Here is a 25,541-nt window from a genome sequence, read left to right on the forward strand (position 1 = left end):
CTGGATACCTTTCCATATCACTGTCATCCATTCAAAAAATGACTAAGTGCCTACTCCATACTCAGTCCTATACCAGGTGCTGGTTTACAAAATCCCTGCTCTCAGGGTTAAACCATGTAAGTAAGAGATTAAAAACAAAATTACTCCAGGGGTGCCTGGATGGCCCAGTCAGTTAAGCACTGGCTCAGGTTACAATCTCAGGGTTTGTGAGTTTGAGCTCCATGCAGGGTTCCACACTGACAGTTTGGGATTGCTCTCTCTGCCATTCCCCCACTCGCACGTGTGCACAAGTGCATTCTCTCTCAAAATAAATAACTTTAAAAAATTAATTAATTTTAAAAATTAAAATAAAATCACTTCAATTACTGCGTGGGAAATGAACTTGGGGGGAAATAATAAAAAAATAAAAATAACAATGTAAAAATTATGTTTTCCCAACACCTAAAAGTAACCATTGTTAATGGTACCTTCAAGGTTTTCAAGTGTGTGTGTGTGTGTGTGTGTGTGTGTGTGTGTGTGTGTCTTCACTGAGATCATAATGTATTCACAATTTTATATTCTACTTTTTTTTTAAACTTCATACATTTTTTGATGTTATAATCTTCCAGTTACTGTATGACTTTGGGCAACTTACTTGATCTCTCTAAACTTTCTCATCTAGAATACAGGGGATAATAAAACCTATGCTCTCAGTTTTATTGTGAGAATTAAACAGTATATTTATATTAATTGCACTTTGCCTGGCACACTGTAACTAATAAATACTAGGTATTAGTTTATTTAAATGTCTAAAAGATGATTACAATGAACAGTTATATTTTGAAGGACTAGTGACAAAAGATAAAAGCCAATTAGGCAATTACATTTGTAGTTTCATGAGCAATATTTAATTACCATAACTTTTCTATTCTTTTCCTTTGTGTGTGATAATTACATTTCTTAAACTAAAGGTAAACAAGTTTTGCATTTCAATTTAGCACCTAAATGATGAGTCTTTCTATAGCTAAGATACCAGTTAAAAAATGAATACAAATCAGCTTGAAGAGTTACTATTGCACAGAAGAATCTTAAAGCACAGAAAGTCATGGGAAAAGTCAGTCTGTCAAAAAAGAATAAATACCAGCATGAAATCATAAAATCCTAAAACTAGAGCAGGAATTCAAAAACTAGCTGGTTCACTATCCCACCTTCAGACAGTATTTCATCTTTCAAGTCCTCTCATCTTTCAACAAATACTATTTTACGCTCTTTAAAAAAAATAAAAAAATTCTATAACTCCCTTTTTAATAAGTTACACTATATCATAACTGCCAGAAAATTATTCCTACAATCTAACCTAAATCACTCCTGATAATAGCTGGGTCCTTTCTTTCTTACTCGGTCCTAAAGAAAATAGTGAACAGCTGCTCATATACGGCTTTATAACTTTTTAACTTATTTTTATAATAATAAAGTTAGAAGTAAAGGAACAGCTGTCAAACAAGTACAGACAGGGCAGTGAGATAAATTTCCCAAGGGTGATGCCCTCCACAAACTATCTTACAATACTTTCTGGACAAACATCCACCCAACAATATGCAAACCAAAACCAAAATCAAAACACCCCTCAACCTGCATACCAACAGAAGCCAAAAGACCTGATGATTGCATGTAAGAAAAACCAAACACAAAGACAAACAAACAAACAAAAAACAACTTACGGACAAGTTCCAAGAGCACAAAGTAAAAATTAATGAACTGAACTGCAGATATCGGGAAAAATACTATGAAAGAGGAATTCAATAACCCCAGAGGGACAGTGTCTTTACACATCTGTGAGGCAAGGTGCTTGTGTTTGTTACATACCAAGTTTTACACTGCCAGGTACAAAATGTTCTTTTGAAAGTGTTATTTTTACAGAAAATATTGTGACAAAGAGTACTTTTCATTTGTTCTTTCCTGCTAACATGTCCCAATAGAGGGACAACAAGCCAGGAGTAGCAAGTGGGTTGGCACCTGTTCAAAATTCTCTGTGGGGTAAAACAGTAGCTTTTGAACAATTCAAATATGTGAAATACATTTATTTTGTTTAGAAATCATACACATACCAAATTACTAAAAGTAACTAATAATGCAGAAGGAAAGAAGTTAAGAAAACCCAATCTCCAAGATTCAAAAGAACTATCCATACAATTCCAGATGCTTCTTTAATGGAGGCAAAGCAAAATTAGGAAGCAGTAAATATTCAAAATGAATTCTTAGGTGTAAGTGAAAAAAAAGGGAAAGCCATTAGCTTTATATAGTAAAAGAGAAAAAATATTTTCCCCTATGCTTTAAAAACACACTCTGACATTTTTTTAAAAAACAAGTCAAAGTTTCAGTTGTACAATAGTGCCATAAACTATCTACAGTCTGTCTCTCTCTCTTTCTCTCTCCCCCAAATACATTAAAATAAAAACTTCAGGTAAAATACAACAACAAAAAAGACAACTAAATGAGGACTCTGAAAAGTAAAGAAAAGTAGATGAACTGTGAGGCAAGCAAAAATACAGAGAAGTATTCTGTACAGGGTGCTAAGAGGGCCAAGTATTCTAAATATTTTTTCCTTCTCTTTTTCTCTCCTCCACTCCCGTTTTTTTTCCCCCTCTTCCTGTCACTTTCATGTTGCATAAGCAACCTTAGTTGAAAACATCTAACAATTTCACAAGTAAGAGTACAGGGAACTTTAAAAAGTAGGTGAGAAAGAATATAAGAAACTGCACGCCAAAACTGGCCACTAATTGCAAACTGCCACTAATCTAAGTGATTTTGTTGTTCTTCAGTAAATCACATTAAGGATCTTACTGAAACATACAAAGGCTATGGGAGTCAGATGCTCCTATAACTCCTAATTAAAAAGGAAAAAAAAATAAGATAAGAAATAAACAATTCAAGTAAAAAAAATCAAAAATATCCTGCAAATTTACAGATATCATGAAAAATATGACCAACTTAAAGTCAAATGTTTTAACCAGATTTCAAACTGTATAAATTTCATAATCAGCTGAATGGCTTCATTAAAATTTGAGTTCAATTTCTAAAATATCACTACCTTACAATCACACTTTAATAAGTTTACTCTGAGCTGTCTTCAGAGAACTGGTTATGTATGAACCTTAATAAATATAATAACATATTATATTTACATAAGCCTCAGACCGCAAAACTTTCTAACTTAATTCAACTTAAAAACAGTTAATCATTTCTTGGGGCACCTGGGTGGCTCAGTCAGTTAAGCCTCCGACTTCAGTTCAGGTCATGATCTCACGGTTTGTGGGTTCAAGCCCTGTGTCAGTCTCTGTGCTGAAAGCTCAGAGCCTGGAGCCTGTTTCAGATTCTGTGCCTCCCTCTCTCTCTCTCCTCCTCCCCTGCTGGTGCTCGCTCGTTCTCTCTCTCTCTCTCTCTCTCTCTCTCTCAAAAACAAATATTTTTTAAAAATTAAAAAAAAATAAACATTTCCAAAATGAGCATTTATTTATTTTTTAATATATGAAATTTATTGTCAAATTGGTTTCCATACAACACCCAGTGGTCATCCCAAAAGGTGCCCTCCTCAATACCCATCACCCACCCTCCCCTCCCTCCCACCCCCCATCAACCCTCAGTTTGTTCTCAGTTTTTAACAGTCTCTTATGCTTTGGCTCTCTCCCACTCTAACCTCTTTTTTTTTTTTTTCCTTCCCTTCCCCCATGGGTTTCTGTTAAGTTTCTTAGGATCCACATAAGAGTGAAACCATATGGTATCTGTCTTTCTCTGTATGGCTTATTTCACTTAGCATCACACTCTCCAGTTCCATCCACGTTGCTACAAAAGGCCATATTTCATTCTTTCTCATTGCCACGTAGTATTCCATTGTGTATATAAACCACAATTTCTTTATCCATTCATCAGTTGATGGACATTTAGGCTCTTTCCATAATTTGGCTATTGTTGAGAGTGCTGCTATAAACATTGGGGTACAAGTGCCCCTATGCATCAGTGCTCCTGTATCCCTTGGATAAATTCCTAGCAGTGCTATTGCTGGGTCATAGGGTAGATCTATTTTTAATTTTCTGAGGAACCTCCACACTGCTTTCCAGAGCGGCTGCACCAATTTGCATTCCCACCAACAGTGCAAGAGGGTTCCCGTTTCTCCACATCCTCGCCAGCATCTATAGTCTCCTGATTTGTTCATTTTGGCCACTCTGACTGGCGTGAGGTGATATCTGAGTGTGGTTTTGATTTGTATTTCCCTGATAAGGAGCGACGCTGAACATCTTTTCATGTGCCTGTTGGCCATCCGGATGTCTTCTTTAGAGAAGTGTCTTTTCATGTTTTCTGCCCATTTCTTCACTGGGTTATTTGTTTCTCGGGTGTGGAGTTTGGTGAGCTCTTTATAGATTTTGGATACTAGCCCTTTGTCCGATATGTCATTTGCAAATATTTTTTCCCATTCTGTTGGTTGCCTTTTAGTTTTGTTGGTTGTTTCCTTTGCTGTGCAGAAGCTTTTTATCTTCATGAGGTCCCAGTAATTCACTTTTGCTTTTAATTCCCTTGCCTTTGGGGATGTGTCGAGTAAGACATTGCTACGGCTGAGGTCAGAGAGGTCTTTTCCTGCTTTCTCCTCTAAGGTTTTGATGGTTTCCTGTCTCACATTCAGGTCCTTTATCCATTTTGAGTTTATTTTTGTGAATGGTGTGAGAAAGTGGTCTAGTTTCAACCTTCTGCATGTTGCTGTCCAGTTCTGCCAGCACCATTTGTTAAAGAGACTGTCTTTTTTCCATTGGATGTTCTTTCCTGCTTTGTCAAAGATGAGTTGGCCATACGTTTGTGGGTCTAGTTCTGGGGTTTTTTTTCTATTCCATTGGTCTATGTGTCTGTTTTTGTGCCAATACCATGCTGTCTTGATGATGACAGCTTTGTAGTAGAGGCTAAAGTCTGGGATTGTGATGCCTCCTGCTTTGGTCTTCTTCTTCAAAATTACTTTGGCTATTCGGGGCCTTTTGTGGTTCCATATGAATTTTAGGATTGCTTGTTCTAGTTTCAAGAAGAATGCTGGTGCAATTTTGATTGGGATTGCATTGAATGTGTAGATAGCTTTGGGTAGTATTCACACAAAATGAGCTTTTAAAACACTACCTACTTTTGCCAGATAAGCAAGTCCAGGAAAAATCTCATTAAAAATGGAAAACTTTAAATAAGAAAAAAAAAAAAAAAACAAAAAAACAAAGAAACAAAAAAAACAAACACAGCAGCACCAGTAATTGAAAAAAGAAATAACAACACATGAAAATGATACAAAGTTTCACCTAGAAAATTCTTTGTTTCTCATTAAAATATTTTATATTTTTTCTAATTTACCAAATTCCTTAATTAATTTAACTGCAAACAGAAAAAAATGCTTTGACTATATAAGGAAATTGCTTAGAAAAATCCCTGTCATTCTTACTCTGGCACAGCAGAACTGGAAAATGATAAAGGAAAATGGATAAAGGAAAGAAAAGTATAAGAACCGAAGAAAGAGAAAGGGACTTTTACAGCCTGGCCCCTAAGCCCAGGTGCTAAAGAAGCATATGTTCACAAGTTTCCCAAGTGAACTTTAAAAATCAACCATAAAAGAAATATAAAAGGTCCAGAAAAAAATGTTTTAAATAGTAAAAATTTTTAAGTAAGTTTTGTTCTAATTGTTCTTCTTTGGGATTTTGTGATACAAGTGAAAAGTCAAACAGAAGGACTCTTTGTTATATACGCATGTATCACCAGGACCTTCTTAACATGGTGTCTTGTATATTATACATGCTCAATGTCTAGTAAAGGAATAAATTAATAGGCAGACACATATTTCTCTTGTTTCATTTTAAACATAAAGTAGCTTGGGGCGCCCGGGTGGCTCAGTCGATTGAGCGTCTGACTTCGTCACAGGTCATGATCTCATGGTTCGTGGGTTCAAGCCCTGTATCGGGTTCTGTGCTAACAACTCAGAGCCTGGAGCCTGCTTTGAATTCTGTGTCTCCCTCTCTCTCTCCCCCTCCCCTGCTCATGCTCTGTCTCTGTCTCTCTCTGTCTTAAAATAAATAAACATTAAAAAAAAATTTCCTTTAATAAAAAACAAATAAAATAAAAATAAAGTAGCTTAAGAGAGAGAAATAGGGGGATGGGCTGGTAGGAGGTAAAATGGGGAAAAAAGGAGAGAGTTAATAAACCAGCATGTGTGGTCAGACCTAATGTTGCTAACACATAAAAGTGTACAAAGGCTATACATATGCCTTGCATGACATTTTCTAGCCCAGATATGTCCAAATAGTTGGATTATAATTTCAAACCATTTCCTATGATCTTCTTTGATGGTTGGTTGACAATAAAAATTTTTGCATATATGGAAAGAAAAAAAAACTCTCCCCTACCAAGACTGGCGAAAGAGATGCTCCAAATCTCTGAAATAGAAGCAAAGAGAGGAGGCCCCTTTCTGTCAGAAAGCTGAGCAAACTTACATAAGCAACTTTCCTAAGCACCTTCAATTCTGTGTCCTAAGATACAGACTAGAAAAGGAAGTTCCCACATGGTGAAGAATAACCAATGCTAGCCAGAGTGCCAAGATATTGGGGAAAGAAAATTACTATTGATATTCTGGCTTGAGGCAACAGGTATGAGAAGAAAGCCCTGACAAAGAGTAAAAGGGACATTAGAAAATAATTCTCACAGCACAGTCTTAATGGTCAATATTTAGCAAAAGAACAAAGGATGTTACCTTATAATCAAAGCTTCTAATGGATGCTGAATGTGCTACATGTAACAACTGACGATATGAATGTTAGTGGGATAGAACCAACTTGGGAACCAGGCCTGAAAGATACCATAAGAGAATTCTGGGGAGGGGTGCCTAGGTGGCTCAGTCGGTTGAGCATCCGACTTAGGCTCAGGTCATGATCTCACGGTTTGCGAGTTCGAGCCCCGCATCTGTGCTCTGTGCTGTCAGCTCGGAGCCTGAAGCCTGCTTCGGATTCTGTGTCTCCTTCTCTCTCTGCCCCTCCCCTGCTTGTGCTCTGTCTCTCAAAAATAAATAAATGTAAAAAAAAAAAAAAAAAAATTAAGACAATTCTGGGGAATAAGTTTTCCAGAGAAATGAAACATGTATCTTAGGCATATGATGAGTTCTGTGAGACAGGTAAAACAAGTCTCAGGAACTAATAAGAAGGAAACCTATGTGGTAGACCGTTGAGCAAAAATTATCCTAGGGTAAAATTTGTCTATTTTTTTTTTTATAACTTCTGACAAGTATGGGGGTTCATGTGTTATAGGTATCAACAAGAGAGTCAGGCTCCTATAGGAAGAGGTTTTAATATCAAATATACATTCACTTATTTATTTATTCACTCATTCACTCTGATATATTCATTCCACTTACAAGCTTGTTATGTTTGGAGTGTCTGCCCAGGCTCTAGGAATATAGGTAGGTACATAGAATGAGGTATGAAGAATAAACAAGATTGACATGGTCTCTACATAGTTGAGCTCACTGTCTGGATGAAGAGGCAGACATTAAACAAATACATTAATAATTATTTAAAGACTAAACAAACAAAACAAACAAACAAAATATATAGGATGCTACAATACACGTAACAGGCCTGGAAGGTCCTACATAGTCAAATATAGCTTTCTAGAAGACCTGGTTATTTAAGCAAGAACATGAAAAACAAGTAAGAGAATGAATAACTGAAGTTGTGTACATTAGACATCTTGACACTACTGAAAAAGCAAAGAAGTATAATAATTAAATATGGATGAGAAAAGCCACTGAGAACAAATTCTGCATGTTAGCAGCACATCCACCTAAAATCTAGCTAAGTACTCATGAGGGGCTGAGGGATATTTAAATCAGATAATTAAAAGTTCAAAGTTAATAGTTTATCCTTGTTAAGCTGGGATGAGAATGGCATTTCACCTCAGTGGTGTTCCTCCCCAAAACCCATATCCTAGCCTAACCATAGTAAAAACATCAGTCAAACTCAAATTGAGGGACATTTTTCAAAAGACCTGACAATATACTCAAAACTGTCAAGGCCATCAAAAACAAGCTAAGAATAAACACTGCTACAGCCCAGGGAAGCCCAGGAGACATGATAACCTGGATGGAATCCTGAAATAGACAAAAGCCATTAGGAAAAAAAACTAATGAAATCCAAATAAAGCATGGAAGAAGTTATAAGTGTTCAAAAAGGTTCAATTCAGAAGGCCTGGGTTGCTCAAACTCCACCCATTCTAAAGAAACTCCAGCCAATGACAGCCTTCTGGGAGATAATCTCTGGGCCTTCTAAATATCGTCCCTGATAAGAATGTTTTTGTATGTGAGGCCTTAGGCTATGCTGTACCTATTTGACCAGATAAGTTCACCCTGACAATGTGATTTAAGAACATCTTAAATTTTTGGCCTGAAAAAAGCTGGAATTTAAGTAGCTAAGGTCAGATGTGGAGTTGCTATATATACAGTACATGGCTGACCTCCAGTAAAAAACCCTAGACACCAAAATCCATATGATTCTCCTTGGTCAATAACACTTTACATATATTGTCACATTGTTTCAGGTAGAACTAAGTATGTTCCCATGTGATTCCATTGTGAGAGAACACCTAGAAGCTGGTGCCTAATTTCTCTGAATTCACCCTGTGGGCCTTTTTTTCCCTTTGCTGATATTGATCTGTATTCTTTCACTGTAATAAATCATAAGCATGAGTATAATGGCTTTTGACTCCAGTTAGTCCTTCTAGTAAATCAAGCCAAAGAGTGATCTTGGGGCTCCCCAACAAAGACAGACAGATGATTAAATTATAAGCAGCTTAGACTTCTCTAGAACTCATTCTCACATATTCCCCTCCTATCTCCTAGTACTCATCTATAGCTCTAGACAGCAGAAAAAAAAAACCTTTTATCTCAGGCCTTTAAATTTTTTCTTTTTTAATTTATCTCTGGCTTATAGTGGAATTCTCAGATATCTGCTAATTTTCAGATTAAGTTTAATCAATCTACCATATTTTTCCCACTTCAGCATCATACCCCATTCCATCTTAGAGCACTGGTCTTTCTATTGGGCCAAAACCAGAAGGTTCATTCTTAATACACTTAAAAAAAAAAAAAAAAAAAAAAAAAAAAAAAAAACACCTACATAAAAACTACAAAGCATTTCTCTGAAAAGTACATGAAATTCTGAGAGCAATTTTAACATGGGACATTGGAAAACATCCCACCCTGTTGCTTGGATATAAATTTTTATAAATAAGGGACACTTAAAAAATGCCAAAAAGACACTTTTGTTTCTGGCCAATGAGTAAAAGGGATAAGATTTACGTTTCCGTCTGAAAAAGAAAAAACTAAAGAAAGTGGCAAAATATATGAAGCATCAACTCTCAGAACACTGGCCATCAGGCAACAAAGGACAATGCATCTTGAGAGAAAGGAAACCAACTATCTGATTACACACAACCAGTTGCCTGGAAAAGGTCACAGATTACAGCAATGAAGGGAAAAAACAGGCAGAACCTGCTGTCTCCAGAGATGAAAAGATAAAGCTAGAAGTATGGGAAAGCCAAAGAGGCTAGGTATCACAGAGCAGAGGATGACAGACAAAAGAAGTCCACAGGGAGAGAACACCTGAAATCTGATGAGGGTCTCCTTTATATGTACTGTTATCTGTGTATATGTGAGAAAAACAAAATAAGGCTGGAGGAGGGATGGTGGTGGAAAGAGGTCAGAGACCCAAATGAATTAGAGGGAATAGTGCCTGCCCTCAACAGGGATGTTGTAATTCACAGGGCTTTAGGTAGAGTATTGATAAATGATCCTACCTCAGTAGTGGGGAAAAATTATCCCTAGACACAATACTGCCCTGGTCTCACCTAAGGAAATTTAAAGGCAAGAACCCCCACCTCAATAATCAAACTATTTCCAAGTAATTTAACCACACCCAGAACAAACTTTAGGAGTATTTTTATAAATATAAAAATAATCCAGCTGCCAACAAAGTAAAATTCAAAATTTCTGGAATCTAATCAAAAAGTACAAGCATGCAAAGAAAATACAGCCCATAAGAAGAAGAAAGATCGATAAGTTGAAGCTGATTGAGAAATTATAGTTGATAGAATAAAGACATTAAAATAGTTGTTCTAAATGTATTCCATATGTTCAAAGAAAGGAAACACTAAAAACACTAAGTAGAGAAGAAGAAAATATAAAAAGGATAAAAATCAAATTTCTAGAGAAGAAAGCTAATTTAATGTCTATAATTTTAAAAATGCAATGGATAGCGCTTATAGCAGATTAGAAATTCCAGGGGGGTCAAATAAGTTAGTAGAATGGTAAGCAAAACAACAGAAAGTAACTAAAATAAAGCAAAGAGAAAAAGAAAAGAAAAAATGGACTTAGCATTACTGAGCTTTGGGACAATCTCAAGCAGACAAATGTACATGTATATTTTGAGTCCCCAGTGAGATAGTCAGGCAAGAAACAAACTAAATATTTAAAGAAATAATGGCCAATTTTTTTTTTCAAATTTGATTAAAACTATAAACCCATACATACAAGACCATCAATGAACCAGCACATGAAACATGAAGAAAGCTACAAAGGCACATCATAATTAAATTGCTTAAAACCAATGCTAAAGAGAAAATATTAAAAGCAAACAGAGAATAAAATATATATTACATATGGAAAACAAAGAAAATGGAGACAGCAAATTTCTTTTCAAAAATATTGCAAGAAAGAAGAGTGGAGGAAAAACAGTAAAGAATTTCGGGGGAGGGAGGATACTATCAACCCAAATTCTTTATCCAGTGAAAATGTGAAAATATCTTTGTAAAACAAACAAAAAAAAACCCTTTTTTCAGACATAAGAAAACTGGAATAATTCATGACCAACACACCTGCATTACAGGAAATGATAAATAAGCCTTTTAGGAAGAAGGAAAATGATACCAGATGGAAATCTGAATCTATACAAAAGACAAAAGAAGATGAAATAATAACTACATTGAATAAATATAAAGATTTTTTTCTTTTAAATCTCTTCAAAAGAAAATACCATTTAGAGCAAAATGATGACAATATACTGTGGGGTTTACAAAATATGTGAAAGTAAAATGTATGACAATGGCACAAAGGCCAGAAGGGGAGCGATGGAAGTAAACTGTTTTAAGGTTCTTATTATACTATACATATGATATATCATCACTTGAAGGTAGACTGTGATAAGTTAAAGATGTCTCAAGGGAAATTTAAAAATATTATGAACTAAATGGAAATAAAATACAGCATATCAAATATGTGGGATGCATTTAAAGCAACTGAAAGCTTATATTAGAAAAGAAAACCTAAAATTATTAACCACAATTCCCATCTTAAGAAAAAAAGAAGAGCAAATTAAGCCTCATGCTAACAAAAGGAAGGAAATAAAGATGAGAGTAGAAATAAGTGAAATCAAAACCAGAAAAACAATAAAACACAACACTGACAATTTGAAAAGATCAGTAAAATTGATAGACCTGCAGTCAGACTAACCATGGGGCGGTGGGGGAGACACAAATTACCAGTATGAGATATAAAAGACAGGACATCACTACTCATTTGGTAGACAGTAAAATGATAACAAGAGAAAACTATGAATGACTAACTCCATCAATCCAACAAAGCGAAATGGACCAATTCCTTAAAAGATACAAACTACCAAAACTCACTCAAGAAAAAAACAAAAAACTTGAATAGTCTGTGTTTATTGAAAACTTAAATTGTACTTAAGTCTTCCACATAATTAAAATTCTAGACCCAGATGGTTTCAGTGCAATACATTTAAGGAATTAATACTAATTTTACACAATTTCTTCCAACACATAAATGATGAGAGACCACGTTCCAATTCATTCCATAATACCAGCATTTCCCTAATACCAAAACCAGACAAAAAACTTCATTAAAAAAAAAAAAAACTACAGACAAATCTCTCTCATGAACATATATAAAAAGGGTGCTATGCCACAATTCCACTTGAGTGGAATTCATCCAGAAATACAAGATGGATTCAACACTGAAAATCAATGTAATTCACTGTATTGACAAACAAAAAAACAAATTATGATCATTTCTACACTGCTGAAAATGCATTCAACAGAACTCAACAACCATTTTAGATTTAAAAAGAAAAAAATTCTCTCTTCAAACTAGGAATAGGAGTAGAAAGGAACTTCACCTAATAAAGAACTTCCAAAAAAAAAAACTACCATCATACTTGATGGTGAGGGAGGGAATAAAGAGTTGTTTAATATAGCTATGGAGTTTCAGTTTGGGAAAAAGAAAAATTTCTGGAGATCTGGAGTTGGATGGTGGTAATAACTGCACAGCAATGTAAGCATACTTAATGAGGCCAAATTATACATTTAAAAATAGTTAAAATGGCAAATTTTATGCTATGTATATTTTACCATAGGTTAAAAAAAAACACTTTTCTCATATATGGTCCTCCTGACTGCAAGCTATAATTGTAGTTTCTGTAATGCTACCATCACACACAAAAGAGCAGGGTTAACCCTACCTGGGGGGGGCGGGGGGGGGAGTTAGTCAAAGACCTAAATGTAAGAGCTAAAACTATAAACTCTTAAAATATAAGGTAAATCTTCACAACCTTGGATTTGGCAATGGTTTCTCAAATGTGGTACCAGAAGTACACACAAGAAAAGAAAAAACAGATGCACTGGACTTCACCAAAATTAAAAACTTGTGCTTCCAAGGTCACTATTAAGAAAATGAAAGAGGCAGCCCACTGAATAAGATAAACTATTACAAATCATACATATCTGATATCAGATAATCATATATCTAATAAAGGACTTGTATCCAGAATACATAAGAATTCTTACTACTCAATAATAAAAAGACAAATAAATAACCCAATTAAAAGGGGGCAAAGGATCTGAATAGATATTTCTCCAAAGAAGATACACACAATGGCCAATAAGCAAATGAAAAGATGCTCGTATCATTAGTCACTAAAGAAATGCAAATAAAAAATCACAATGAGATATCATTTCACACCCACTAGGATAGCTATAACCAAAAAGATAGTAAGTTTTAATGAGGTTATGTAGAAACAGGAACTCTCCATACACTGCCGGTGGGGATGTAAAATGGTAGTCACTTTGGAAAACTGTTAGTTCCTCAAAAGGTTAAACACAGAATTACCAACGACCTAGCAATTCTACTACTAGATATAGACCCAAAAGAATTAAAACAGATGCTCAAACAAAAACTTATATATAAATGTTCAAATTCAACTGTATTTATGACAGTCAAAAGATAGAAGCAATCCCAATGTCTATCAACTAATGAAAAGATAAATCATAACGTGCAGTATCCATACAATAGAATATTACTTAGCAATAAAAAGGAATGAAGTACTGATACATGATGCATGGAAAAACCTTGAAAATTTTATGCTTAGTGAAAGAAGCCAGTCACAAAGAATCAAGTATCTTATAATTCCATTTATATGAAATGTCTAGACTAGGCAAATCTATAGGGATATAAAATAGATAAATGTTTGCCTCAGGCTGGTGAGGATGGGCAGGTTGGGAGATGATGGGTAAAGGATACAGCGTTTCTTTTGGGGGATGATAAAAGGATGTTCTAAAGTTGATACAGTAATGGCTGTACAACTCTTTAAATATACTTGACCACCAAAATATGCCCTTTAAATGACTGAATTGACATGTGAATTGTACCTCAATGAAGCTGTTACCAAAATATGAATATATACTTATATAGAAGGGCAAAAGAACTATTTCTGAGAAATAAGAACATTTGTGAACCAAAATTCTTCACAAAATATTCAGTCATTTAACAAACTCTTATTATTTGGTTGTTACCATTTGCCAAGCAATGGAGATACAAAGATGAACAAGACAAAAGGTCCACAGGGATATATGCATATTTTGTGTATTAGGTGCATTATATCCACAAGCCATATATGTGTATTTTGTGGGTATGTGTTAGGGATCACACTGCAAGATCTTTGGTAATTGAGAGGTCAGAAGACAATTTTCCAGGCAGAGAAGACCACACATGCAAAAACAGGAGTGGTTCAACAAGAGGAGAGCATAATGTTAGAAAAAAGTTAAGGAGGCACAAGCCAGGTTACAAATACCAAACTAAAGAGCTTAGACTTCATTCTAAAGATGATCAACTGGTAGTCATGCTGATGGCTTTTAAGCCAGATCAGTAATTTCTTTTGGATAAATTACTCAATGAAGAGATGGGAAGGACTAAAGGGCATGATCAGATGGTATATAATTACTCCATATCTGTACAAGGTGAAATAAAGAAGTATAGTACCACAGAAGAACCACACTAACTACCAATGAGTTCCTTTACACTAAATGAAAATCTGTGTTTTTAGCAAACACTCATCAAGTATTTCTTATTGACCAACTATAACATATAAGTATAGCATATATCTCTATGATAACCTCAACATTATTTATAAATTCAAAAGAAGACATGCATCAGAAAGCAGCAAATTAAGAGCTTTCCTTCTATAATCTGACAGGAAAAGTCTTTCATTTCACCAAAGTTAACCAGAATCAGAGCTGAGAGCAGAAACTGCTCTCTCATGTCTCCTACAGACTAACTTTTCTCTCTCATGTCTCCTACAGACTATAAGCCTGAGAAAAGTAAGGTATAAAAAGAAAAGTGGAATGAAAGAGTTAAACTTCTAAAGTATTTAATACACTTAAAACTACAATCTTGATTTTGGCACAGAGTATTTCCTGGTTAAAAGTAATCTACTTTCCCAAATGTGCTTTCCTTTTCAATTGTTATTACTTAAAACTATAAAAATGCACAAGAGAAGTTGGCAGGGAAGACTGGGATCTTGGGAGTGATAGAAGACACTCTTCTGTCTAGACAACAAGAGGCAAAATCAAAAGAAACCGAATTCAAAAGACTTGCCAAGAACCAATATGGAATTAATAGAATTTCCACAGGTTGTATATCTATTCCAAAAAAAGCAATCTGTTATTTAGTAAAGCATCCCAGAAACCCTCAATCCTTTGAATCTGTTAAAAATAAAGAACATATAGAATACAGTACTGTTTTTAAAGAACAGAAACTCAAATTCTTTCTAATTATCCTGAGGGTACATGAAGAATGAAATGTAATTATGGTCAATTAAACTATTTAACTCTCTGCACAGGAAAAGTAATGCTAATGAGCTCATCTTGTGAAATTCAACTGCCTTGTCACATTCTGATGTTCTATTCTCATCTGAAAAGATGCCAAATGAAAATACACCAGTCAATTTTGAATATGTAATTAGTGAAACAGTCTTTTGATTATTCATATAATTAAGTTTGCTACTATTTAAAATGGGAGTAAATGAGGTATGTTTATTTAACTAATGACATTTGGTATACACTCAATTTGACTGCTGACTACCTATAAATTTAATCTGGATCCAAGCTTACAAAGAGGTTTGAGGCAATACACTTAGTCTTAAGGCTCTAGTTACAATTCGCTTTTAAAAAGTGGGTTCAAATGAAAGTAGAGGCCTCTCTTTTTATTGACTTTTAACTTATTCTGAACCAAATGTCCAAATTCTGAAAACTGCAATCCAAAAGCAGTACCAAAAGCATAAAGATGGATTATTTCCAAATAATGAAACAACCTAAAACTACCTAAAATGAAATAGGGAAACCCTGGGGGTGGGGATGATTTAAGATATATAAATGAATTAAACTTGATGGTAATCAATTTGTATATATTTGGTTAAGAATGCCATTTACCAGTGATCCAGTGATAATTGCTATGATATATATAAAATGGCTTATTGTAAATACAATATGTAAATACAACTATTGAAAGCATTTTTTTTTTTTGCTTATCTTAATAAAATAAGAATTTCTAATACATCAAGAAAGCAACATGTTTTGGTAGAAAATATAAAGGACTATTCTGTATCCTTCCAGAACAGACAACTTAGCACTATTACAGGCATATTTACTCCAAAATTGTTAAATTCACTGAATAAACAGTAAGGGTTAAAATTCGCTAAAGAAACCACTTGTTTTATAAAATACGAAGAATCTGAAGAATGTTACATGAAGGTAAACAAAAACATTAAGCTTTAGTACAGAAGAAGGATGCAATACTCTTTAAATATATGTGAAATTGACCATCTGTTTTGTTTTGTTTTTCCAAGAGAATTATATTTGTTCACTTATCCATTCAGCAAATATTGATTGGACATCTATTATGTGGTAGGACAAATATAAAGGATAAAAATAAGAACTGCTCTCACAGAATTTAAAATCCCTTAAAAAGCCATCCAGTTTAGACCAATTATCTAAAAATTTAAAATTTTTATAGAAAGAAGAAGATATATAATTGACAGTTTTCATTTTCTTATTTTAAGTCCCTACCCAAAGATTATCCAGTATTATTCCTCAAAATGAAAAATAAATTCTAGTGGCCGGCAAATATAAAAGGACTAAAGTAAAAATAAAATAAGACTTTATTTAAGCTCTTTATAATTTAAAATTTTTATCACATAATTATAAATTAACACAATCTTTCTGAGGGGAGAAAAAAACAGAGCTTAATGACATTTTCCTTAAACTTTAAAACCACATATTTCCGTCTGATAATTCCACTTCTGGGAAACATAAACGCAAAGGTTTGGACATAAATGTGTATATAACCATATTAGAAAAAAACAGGAAAAATAAACAGATTTTCTTTAGAATGGAAGAAGGATAAAACAATTACAGTTTACCACATAACAATCTATTAAACAGTCATTTAAAAGATGTTTGCTGAAAAATTTTAAAGTAAAATGTTTACCATATAATTTTAAGTGAAAAAAGAAAAATATAAAACTATATATTCTAAGATTAGTTATATTAAAATATCTATATGCATAGAAAAACAATCTTTAAAAAAATTTTAAACTATTAGAATTATAACAAAATATTAACAGTTGTTATTTCTGGGTGAAAAACCAAAATTTCAAAATGCACACTGACATAGTCAAAGATTCTAAGGATTCCTGTGGTAAAGAAATACATTTGATTTTAATTACCAATTAATTGTAAAATACATTTGACTTTTAATACACCAGTTGGTTTAATCACCAATTCAGAAAGTCCACAAAAAGGAAACATTACATTTCAGTAAGTAGCTAACACTTGTGGTCTCCTGATTAATAATGCATGAATTACATTGTAATTGGCAATATTCCCACCTTAGGACATTTCTTTTCAACTTAAATATAACTAGGCAAGTGTGATTTAGAAGTCTTAATCTCACACGCTGAAATCTTTTCTCAAAAGATGCTGAATGCTCAATTTACTATTTAAAAAATGTTCACAATTAACTACCTGCTTGAAACAGGTTTTCTATAGCAAAGTAAGTAGTAAACCTGCAGATATAATTTGGAGATATTTTTGTATATGCGATAGTCTGAAAGCAGAAGAGAAAAATTTTAGCAATCCAATTATAGAAATGTTGACTTCTCAGGAAAATTTTTACAATCTGAAGTGAGCATAAAAAGCAATGTAAAAAAGTACTTTGACCAGGGCTAATCACCCTGGAGCTCATGAGTAACATCACAGTACACCATTGCCTTAGGCCAAGTAATAAAGTGCCAAATGGAAAATGGCACAAGTCCATGGATTGTAAATACTGTATCAGAAGAAAATAAAGGGGAAAAAAAATCTCTCATTACAGCAATTAAAAATGCAGTTGTAGTATCAGTTCCTCTGATGAATAAATCAGTTCAGCAGTTCCAAAAGTGGACAGCCACTGTTCAAACACATTCTCTATTGGCAGTAATTTTAAATTTAAAAAACTCACTGTATGTTTCTCTAGTTCCTAAACTTTTTTAAACACTGAAGTGTTTTTGGATGGTGTAGCTGGTTTATAACCCTATCACCTGAAATTTTCACATGTGGCATTTGATGAATATGCATTTACTTGACCCCATTACATTATGTAACAGTAGCCAACAAAACACAGATAAATACAAGTAAAGATATTCATACCAATGTGTGCAAACTTTAGACCATAAATTCCAAAGAAATGAAAAGCTTCTACTAATCCAACGTCAATCATTAATTATTCCATAATTCCATTTGTCAAATTATTCATATTAAATTAGCATGTTCTACTACAGAACTATAGTAGAACCCAAAGTTAAGCTGTAAGTTCATTAGTGAATTTGAAAATGTTTTCGAAAAAACATTTAAAATCACATTAAGTTGCCTAAACTAGAAGCTAGTCCTTAGAGATATTCCTAACTGAGGGCACTGTTTTCCACCTTAATTGACAAAACAATTGTGTTCTATAAGAAGTAAACAAGCATCTTCATCACCTAAGCTTTTGCTAACTACCATAAAGTTTAGTGGCTCAAAAAAACCAGACATTTGATATTTCTGACAATTCTAAGAGTTAACTGGGTGGTTTTTCTGGTTTAGGTAAACTTCAGTAGGGGTGGGATAGTCTAGCATTGTGTCTGTCACATGTCTGACAATTGGCAGGATGGCTGAAAGGAGGGAATCTCAGCTAAGAGGGCTCACTTATGCTCCACATGGTATCTCACCCTCCAGGAAACAAGTACAGATATCATAGCATAACTAATGCAGGGATTCCAAGAGTCGCAAGAAAAGGCAAGCCCTAGGTGCTTTCAAGTCTGCTTGCATCATGATTGCTAATATCCTATTAGCCAAAGCAAGTTACATGGCCAAGTACAAATTCAAAGGGTGGAAAACCTGACTCTATCTCTTTTATGGTAAGAGCTACAAAGTTGCAGTGCAAAAAGGGCAAACAGAATGGTGGGAAAAATCTGTAGTCAGTTTATGCAATCTACCACATTGCAAAATGCAGAAAGTATCTGCTCCACATGGTCCATGGCCAAATAAGTTTCCATAATAGCTCTCTTTCACACTTCTTCATATTTAAAAACCCTGAAAAGTCCTGCAGCAAAGAAATACAACTGATTTCATTTAAACCAGTACTTCCCAAACATATTTGGCCACAAAATACATTTTCCAAGGAACAGTCCCCTTTAAAAGTGAAAACCAAAAGAACAAAACAACAAAAAAAGTGAAAACAAACCCATTGATCTCTCCCCACTATATGGTTCCACACAGTCTATTCCATTGACTTAGTATCTTTTTAGTCTCTCTCAGTTTTTTTGTTTGTTTTAGCTTACAGCAATTATAAACCATTAGTTAATGACCAAGAGAACTGTTAATATACACACAATGGGCAAAAGAGTACAAAACTATGTCTGACTCTCTAATACGGCTCTAAGTTTTAAATAATTGTAACGTGTGAGCTTTTACAAGGGAGTATCTCAGAAGCAATAAGACAAACTCAAAAAGAAAAACTAAAGAGGTGATATTATAGAAGCAAAGGGAAAGAGTAGTTCCATTCTTCCATCAGTGCTCTCCTAAAGTGTCAGAGAGCAATCTATAAACTTTCCTCAACCTATACCAAGATATAAACACTCCTTATGATCAAACCAACTTTAACAGCCCATCCCTTACCCCAATACAATGCAGGACACACCATCAATGCTTTGTTTCAATGCTCATTTTCTGCAAATATTAATATATTCAAAGAAACATTTCTTTCCTGAATGTTAGGCCTACTTGGGTGATAAGAGAACGTAACAGATGATCCCCGCCCCCCCCCCCCTAAAAGTAGCTTCTGGGGCGCTTGGGTGGCGCAGTCGGTTAAGCGTCCGACTTTAGCCAGGTCACGATCTCACGGTCCGTGAGTTCGAGCCCCGCGTCAGGCTCTGGGCTGATGGCTCAGAGCCTGGAGCCTGTTTCCGATTCTGTGTCTCCCTCTCTCTCTGCCCCACTCCCGTTCATGCTCTGTCTCTCTCTGTCCCAAAAATAAACGTTGAAAAAAAAAAATTAAAAAAAAAAAAAGTAGCTTCTGATGTCCTTATGGTGATTTGATTGTGAACTGTGCAAAGCATGTCAATAATTGAGAAAATGTAAAAGAACCTGAGGAAACACCAGGCATCATAACTTGAAGATTTTTTTTATTCTAAAATTAGCCTAGTTGACATTTTCTTATAAGACTAAATATGCAATTAGCATACAACCCAGCAGTTGCACTCGTGGGCATTGATTTTGGAGAAATAAAAACTTACATTTACACAATACCTGCAGACGAATGTTCATAGCAACTTTATTCATAATTGCCCTAAACTGGAAACGGCTCAGATGTCCTTCAACAGGTGAATGACTAAGCAAATTATGGTACAGCCACACCATGGAATACGACTCAGCAACAGAAAGAACAAACTATTGTTGCACATAACAACTTGGATGAATCTCCTTGGAATTATGCTAAATGGGAAAAAACTAGTAACAAATGGCTGTATAGTGTATAGTTAGATTTATATAACATTTCTAAAATGGCAGAATTTTACAAACAGGTACAGAACAAGGTTAGTATGGTTATGAAAGAGCAAAGCAAGAGATCACTGTGGTGATGGAACTATTCAGTATCTCAATTCCAGTGACAGATACACAAAACTTTGCAAGTAATAAAACTGCACAGAACTAAACACACACACACACACACACACACACACACAAGTACAAGTAACACTAAAAATCTGAATAAGATCAGTGATTATATCAGCATGAATATCCTACTTGTGACAGTGTACTAATTGTTTGCAAGACGTTACCACGCAGGGGGAAAGTGAGTGAAGAATACACAAGATCTCCCTACAGTATTTCTTACAACTGCACTAAATCTCCAATTACATCCATAAAAATTTCAATTAAAAAAACATTTTTTTTAAGTTTAGCCTGGGTATATTGTCTCTATGCAGTCTCTGTTTCTTTCAGAGTTAAACAGTGTGGCTAGCATGGGAGTACAAATGACTTACATTTGGTACATCGATTGCTACTTCCCTCATAGCACTGGGCCTGACGTCATTCATCCCTTGTAAGAAATCATTCAGAGTAATCTTCACCAGCCCAGCCATCTTGCTATCAGAGAGATTAGGCTGTTTCTTCAAGACTCTCCGTAAGGCATAGAGACCTGCAAAGAGAAAAGTAATACAAGATTTATCTTCTACCCCATAAATACAGACTGAACCATTACCAATAAAAATAATAATAAACCCAAACTTCACACTTCTAGCATTTCAAATCGTTTGTTTGTGTGTGTATATGAAGGTAGAAGGATAAGGAAGAGGACTGAAAAATGTGGGCGATGAAGGCAAAAATCCAAATGCTTAGTTTGGGCAGTAAAAACATGACAAACTGGTATGAAATATGAAAGACAGATATTTTATAAACATGAAATAAAATTTACAAAACAACATCTACAAAAAAAGACCATAAAGATTTATCAGAATAACCTGGGGAATAACACACCTCTTGCCTCTGCCCTTTTTATTAATACATTCAATCCAGAGTTATAGGTTTTGTAAGGTATTGGCAGAACATCTTAAAGGAAATATTCAGTTGGCAGTCGGAAATGTGGTTTTGGAACTCAAGAAAGAATGAGACTTTAGAGCTGTGTGTGTAGACACAAGATCTCAAATTATATAGGAGAGACCTACAAAGACAGGCTAGAAAGGAACAAGGGATGGAAGAATGAGGGCTGAAGGCTCAATCTTAAGGAAGCCCATCATTTGAAAAGCATAAGAAATAACTGGACCCACAAAAGTATAGCCAACTAATCTTTGACAAAGCAGAAAAGAATATCCAATGGAAAAAAGACAGTCTCTTTGACAAATGGTGCTGGGAGAACTGGACAGCAACGTGCAGAGGGATGAAACTAGACCACTGTCTTACACCATTCACAAAAATAAACTCAAAATGGATAAAGGACCTGAATGTGAGACAGGAAACCATCAAAACCCTAGAGGAGAAAGCAGGAAAAAACCTCTCTGACCTCAGACGCAGCAATTTCTTACTTGACACATCTCCAACAGCAAGGGAATTAAAAGCAAAAGTGAACTACTAGGACCTCATGAAGATAAAAAGCTTCTGCACTGCAAAGGAAACAACCAACAAAACTAAAAGGCAACCAACGGAATGGGAAAAAATATTTGCAAATGACATATCGGACAAAGGGCTAGAATCCAAAATCTATAAAGAGCTCACCAAACTCCACACCCGAGAAACAAATAACCCAGTGAAGAAATGGGCAGAAAACATGAAAAGACACTTCTCTAAAAAAGACATCCGGATGGCCAACAGGCACATGAAAAGATGCTCAACATCGCTCCTTATCAGGGAAATACAAATCAAAACCACACTCAGATATCACCTCACGCCAGTCAGAGTGGCCAAAATGAACAAATCAGGAGACTATAGATGCTGGAGAGGATGCAGAGAAACGGGAACCCTCTTTGCACTGTTTGTGGGAATGCAAATTGGTGCAGCCACTCTGGAAAACAGTGTGGAGCTTCCTCAAAAAATTAAAAATAGATCTACCCTATGACCCAGCAATAGCACTGCTAGGAATTTATCCAAGGGATACAGGAGTGCTGATGCATAGGGGCACTTGTACCCCAATGTTTATAGCAGCACTCTCAACAATAGCCAAATTATGGAAAGAGCCTAAATGTCCATCAACTGATGAATAAAGAAATTGTGGTTTATATACACAATGGAATACTACGTGGCAATGAGAAAGATGAAATATGGCCTTTTGTAGCAACGTGGATGGAACTAGAGAGTGTTATGCTAAGTGAAATAAGCCATACAGAGAAAGACAGATACCATATGTTTTCACTCTTATGTGGATCCTGAGAAACTTAACAGAAGACCATGGGGGAGGGGAAGGAAAAAAAAAAAAAGAGGTTAGAGAGGGAGAGAGCCTAAACATAAGAGACTCTTAAAAACTGAGAATAAACTGAGGGTTGATGGGGGTGGGAGGGAGGGGAGGTTGGGTGAGGAGGGCACCTGTTGGGATGAGCACTGGGTGTTGTATGGAAACCAATTTGACAATAAATTTCATATTAAAAAAAAAAGAAATGATGATTTTAAAAAAGAATTAATAGAAGAGATAGAGGAGTGGAATCAGAATAGTAAAATACTGCAGTAGCCAGGGGCGCCTGGGTGGCTCAGTCGGTTAAGCGGCTGACTTTGGCTCAGGTCATGATCTCACAGCCCGTGAGTTTGAGCCCCGCGTCGGGCTCTGTGCTGACAGCTCAGAGCCTGGAGCCTGTTTCGGATTCTGTGTCTCCTTCTCTCTGACCCTCCCCTGTTCATGCTCTGTCTCTCTCTGTCTCAAAAATAAACGTTAAAAAAAAAAAAAAATACTGCAGTAGCCAAAAAGATGTTTAACCAAGTCAAATTTAGAAAGATCAAGAATAACTTAAAAGAGATCATGCTGACCTGTAAAGTTACCGATGCAAACTCTTTGTTTTTGCTATTTGCTTGCAGTTTCAACACTAACAGGACTAAATGTTCTAATTCCCCTTCCTTCACAACTAGTTGCCAGATTTAGAGCCCTCTGATCTGTGGCAAAGACCTTTAGGCAGCAAAGTCCCTATCTACCTGCTCTCTGCTATAGAGTCTTTAATAAAATGCTACTTTTATGTTCCAGTGAACAATGAAATTCCAAGTAGAAGAATTTTAGTCTCAGAGACCTCTTAGAAATCCTGTCTGAATAACCAAACTTGTCCTGGGACACTAGCTAGTTCCATCATGTTTAATGGTCTTTCGTCTGAAATGCTATGCCTCTGTGAATTTTTTACATAGTTAAAATGATACCATAAATATCATTTTACTTGCTTTCATTTATTTGAACTTTTACAGAGAAACAGAAGCAATGATGCAAGGAAGGCAGACAGAAACTTCCCAAAACAGAGAGCTGGGTATCTTTTGATTAGTAGGAAAAAAGTAAATACCTCAGTGACATTCAAAAAATAGATCTACAGTAATCTTTCCCAGGAAATTATCAGTGTAAGTCTAATATTCATGGAAGACTCTGAGATAGTAAGCTAAATGGGAAAAATAGCTACACAAGAGGAAACTGAAAATATATGTAAAAAAAAAATCATTATTTTCTAGAGCAAATGTCTTAGGCCATCTTAGGTCTGTCTATCTTACAAACACCCACTTGGTTTTTCTGCCTTCCAAAATCCCGAATACAAATCTTCACATCTCTCGCATTTCTGCTTATCTTTTGAGCAAAAGCACTAACTGCCTCTGTCCCAGATATATCTTTTCAAGGATGTCTGTACACACTAAGATAGATTATCTCCCTCCAAAGCAAAAGGGAGACATGGTTACGGTCTATTACAAAAGATTTGGGTTCCCTAAATTCAGGGTTCTCTTCCTATAATGTCTTGTCTGGAAACAGAAGTCACCCAGCCCTCTTCTTTGTGTCACTCGGTAAAAACTGAGGCTCAAGGAACCTGTGCAAATGCTGCTGTTGTGGCTACTTCTGTTGCTATAATATTCTGTCCTCCATGACCCATAAATACCATATCTTCTGCAAGTACTTGGGAAAGCTTGCAAGTAGGGTAAAATCTCAGACCCTTCACAACTCTTGACACAAAAATAAAAGTTTGTGTTAAATTAGGTTGTTTCACTGCCCAACATATATTTTAATTAAATGGTACAATAGCATTAAAAAACTGAACTAAATAAACAATACTGCAGTAATAACGTGCTGTGTTATATTAAACACCACGTGAGGTGCCCAAAAGAACTTAAGCAATTCCTACAGAATCTTACATAGATGTAAATAATCAAAAGTCCAGAAAAATCTGACTCTTCTTCGTGTGGCTATTTAGCAATTTTTGTCAATATTTTTAATTAAACCAGATACCTCAATCTTACTCTTATCTAAAGAGATACTCTTGGGGCGCCTGGGTGGCGCAGTCGGTTAAGCGTCCGACTTCGGCCAGGTCACGATCTCGCGGTCCATGAGTTCGAGCCCCGCGTCGGGCTCTGGGCTGATGGCTCAGAGCCTGGAGCCTGCTTCCGATTCTGTGTCTCCCTCTCTCTCTGCCCCTCCCCAGTTCATGCTCTGTCTCTCTCTGTCCCAAAAATAAATAAACGTTAAAAAAAAAAAAAAATTAAAGAGATACTCTTTAGTATCTCTTACTGAGATACTAAGAACTTAAACAAAAGAAGTAGTCAAATAATTTTCCTGTCAAATTTATGTCATGTAAACATAAAGTTTGATAATAAAGAAAACCAATTATTTTCATCCGACAGAGTCAGAAAACACAGACAACATACAGTTTTAAAAAGTATGTACAGGTGTGCGTGGGTGGCTCAGTCGGTTGAGCATCTGACTCTTGATTTTCCCTCAGGTCACGATCTTTGAGCCCCGTGTAGGGCTCCAGCAGGAGTAGAGAGCCTACTTAGGAGTCTCCCTCTTCCCTTCCCTCTCCTTCTGCCCCTCCCCTGCTTTTGTTCACTTGCACACACACACAATCTCTCTCTCTCTCTCTCTCTCTCTCTCTCTCTCTCTCTCTCTCAAAAAATTAAGTTAAAAAACTTAA

The 25,541-nt window shown here is 35.4% G+C and overlaps 1 protein-coding gene across 1 annotated transcript in view; it reads right to left on the reverse strand.

Moving 5' to 3' along the window:
- The window catches only part of SPATA5 (spermatogenesis associated 5), a 378,688-nt gene that overhangs the window by 308,149 nt on the left and 44,998 nt on the right, over window positions 1-25,541 (reverse strand). The window contains exon 10 of the mRNA XM_043568934.1: window positions 20,952-21,106. Coding sequence (XP_043424869.1) covers window positions 20,952-21,106 — 155 coding nt within the window. The remainder of the gene's footprint in view (window positions 1-20,951; window positions 21,107-25,541) is intronic.

The sequence above is a fragment of the Prionailurus bengalensis genome, chromosome B1 (genome assembly GCF_016509475.1).
Source record: "Prionailurus bengalensis isolate Pbe53 chromosome B1, Fcat_Pben_1.1_paternal_pri, whole genome shotgun sequence".
NCBI lineage: Eukaryota > Metazoa > Chordata > Mammalia > Carnivora > Felidae > Prionailurus > Prionailurus bengalensis.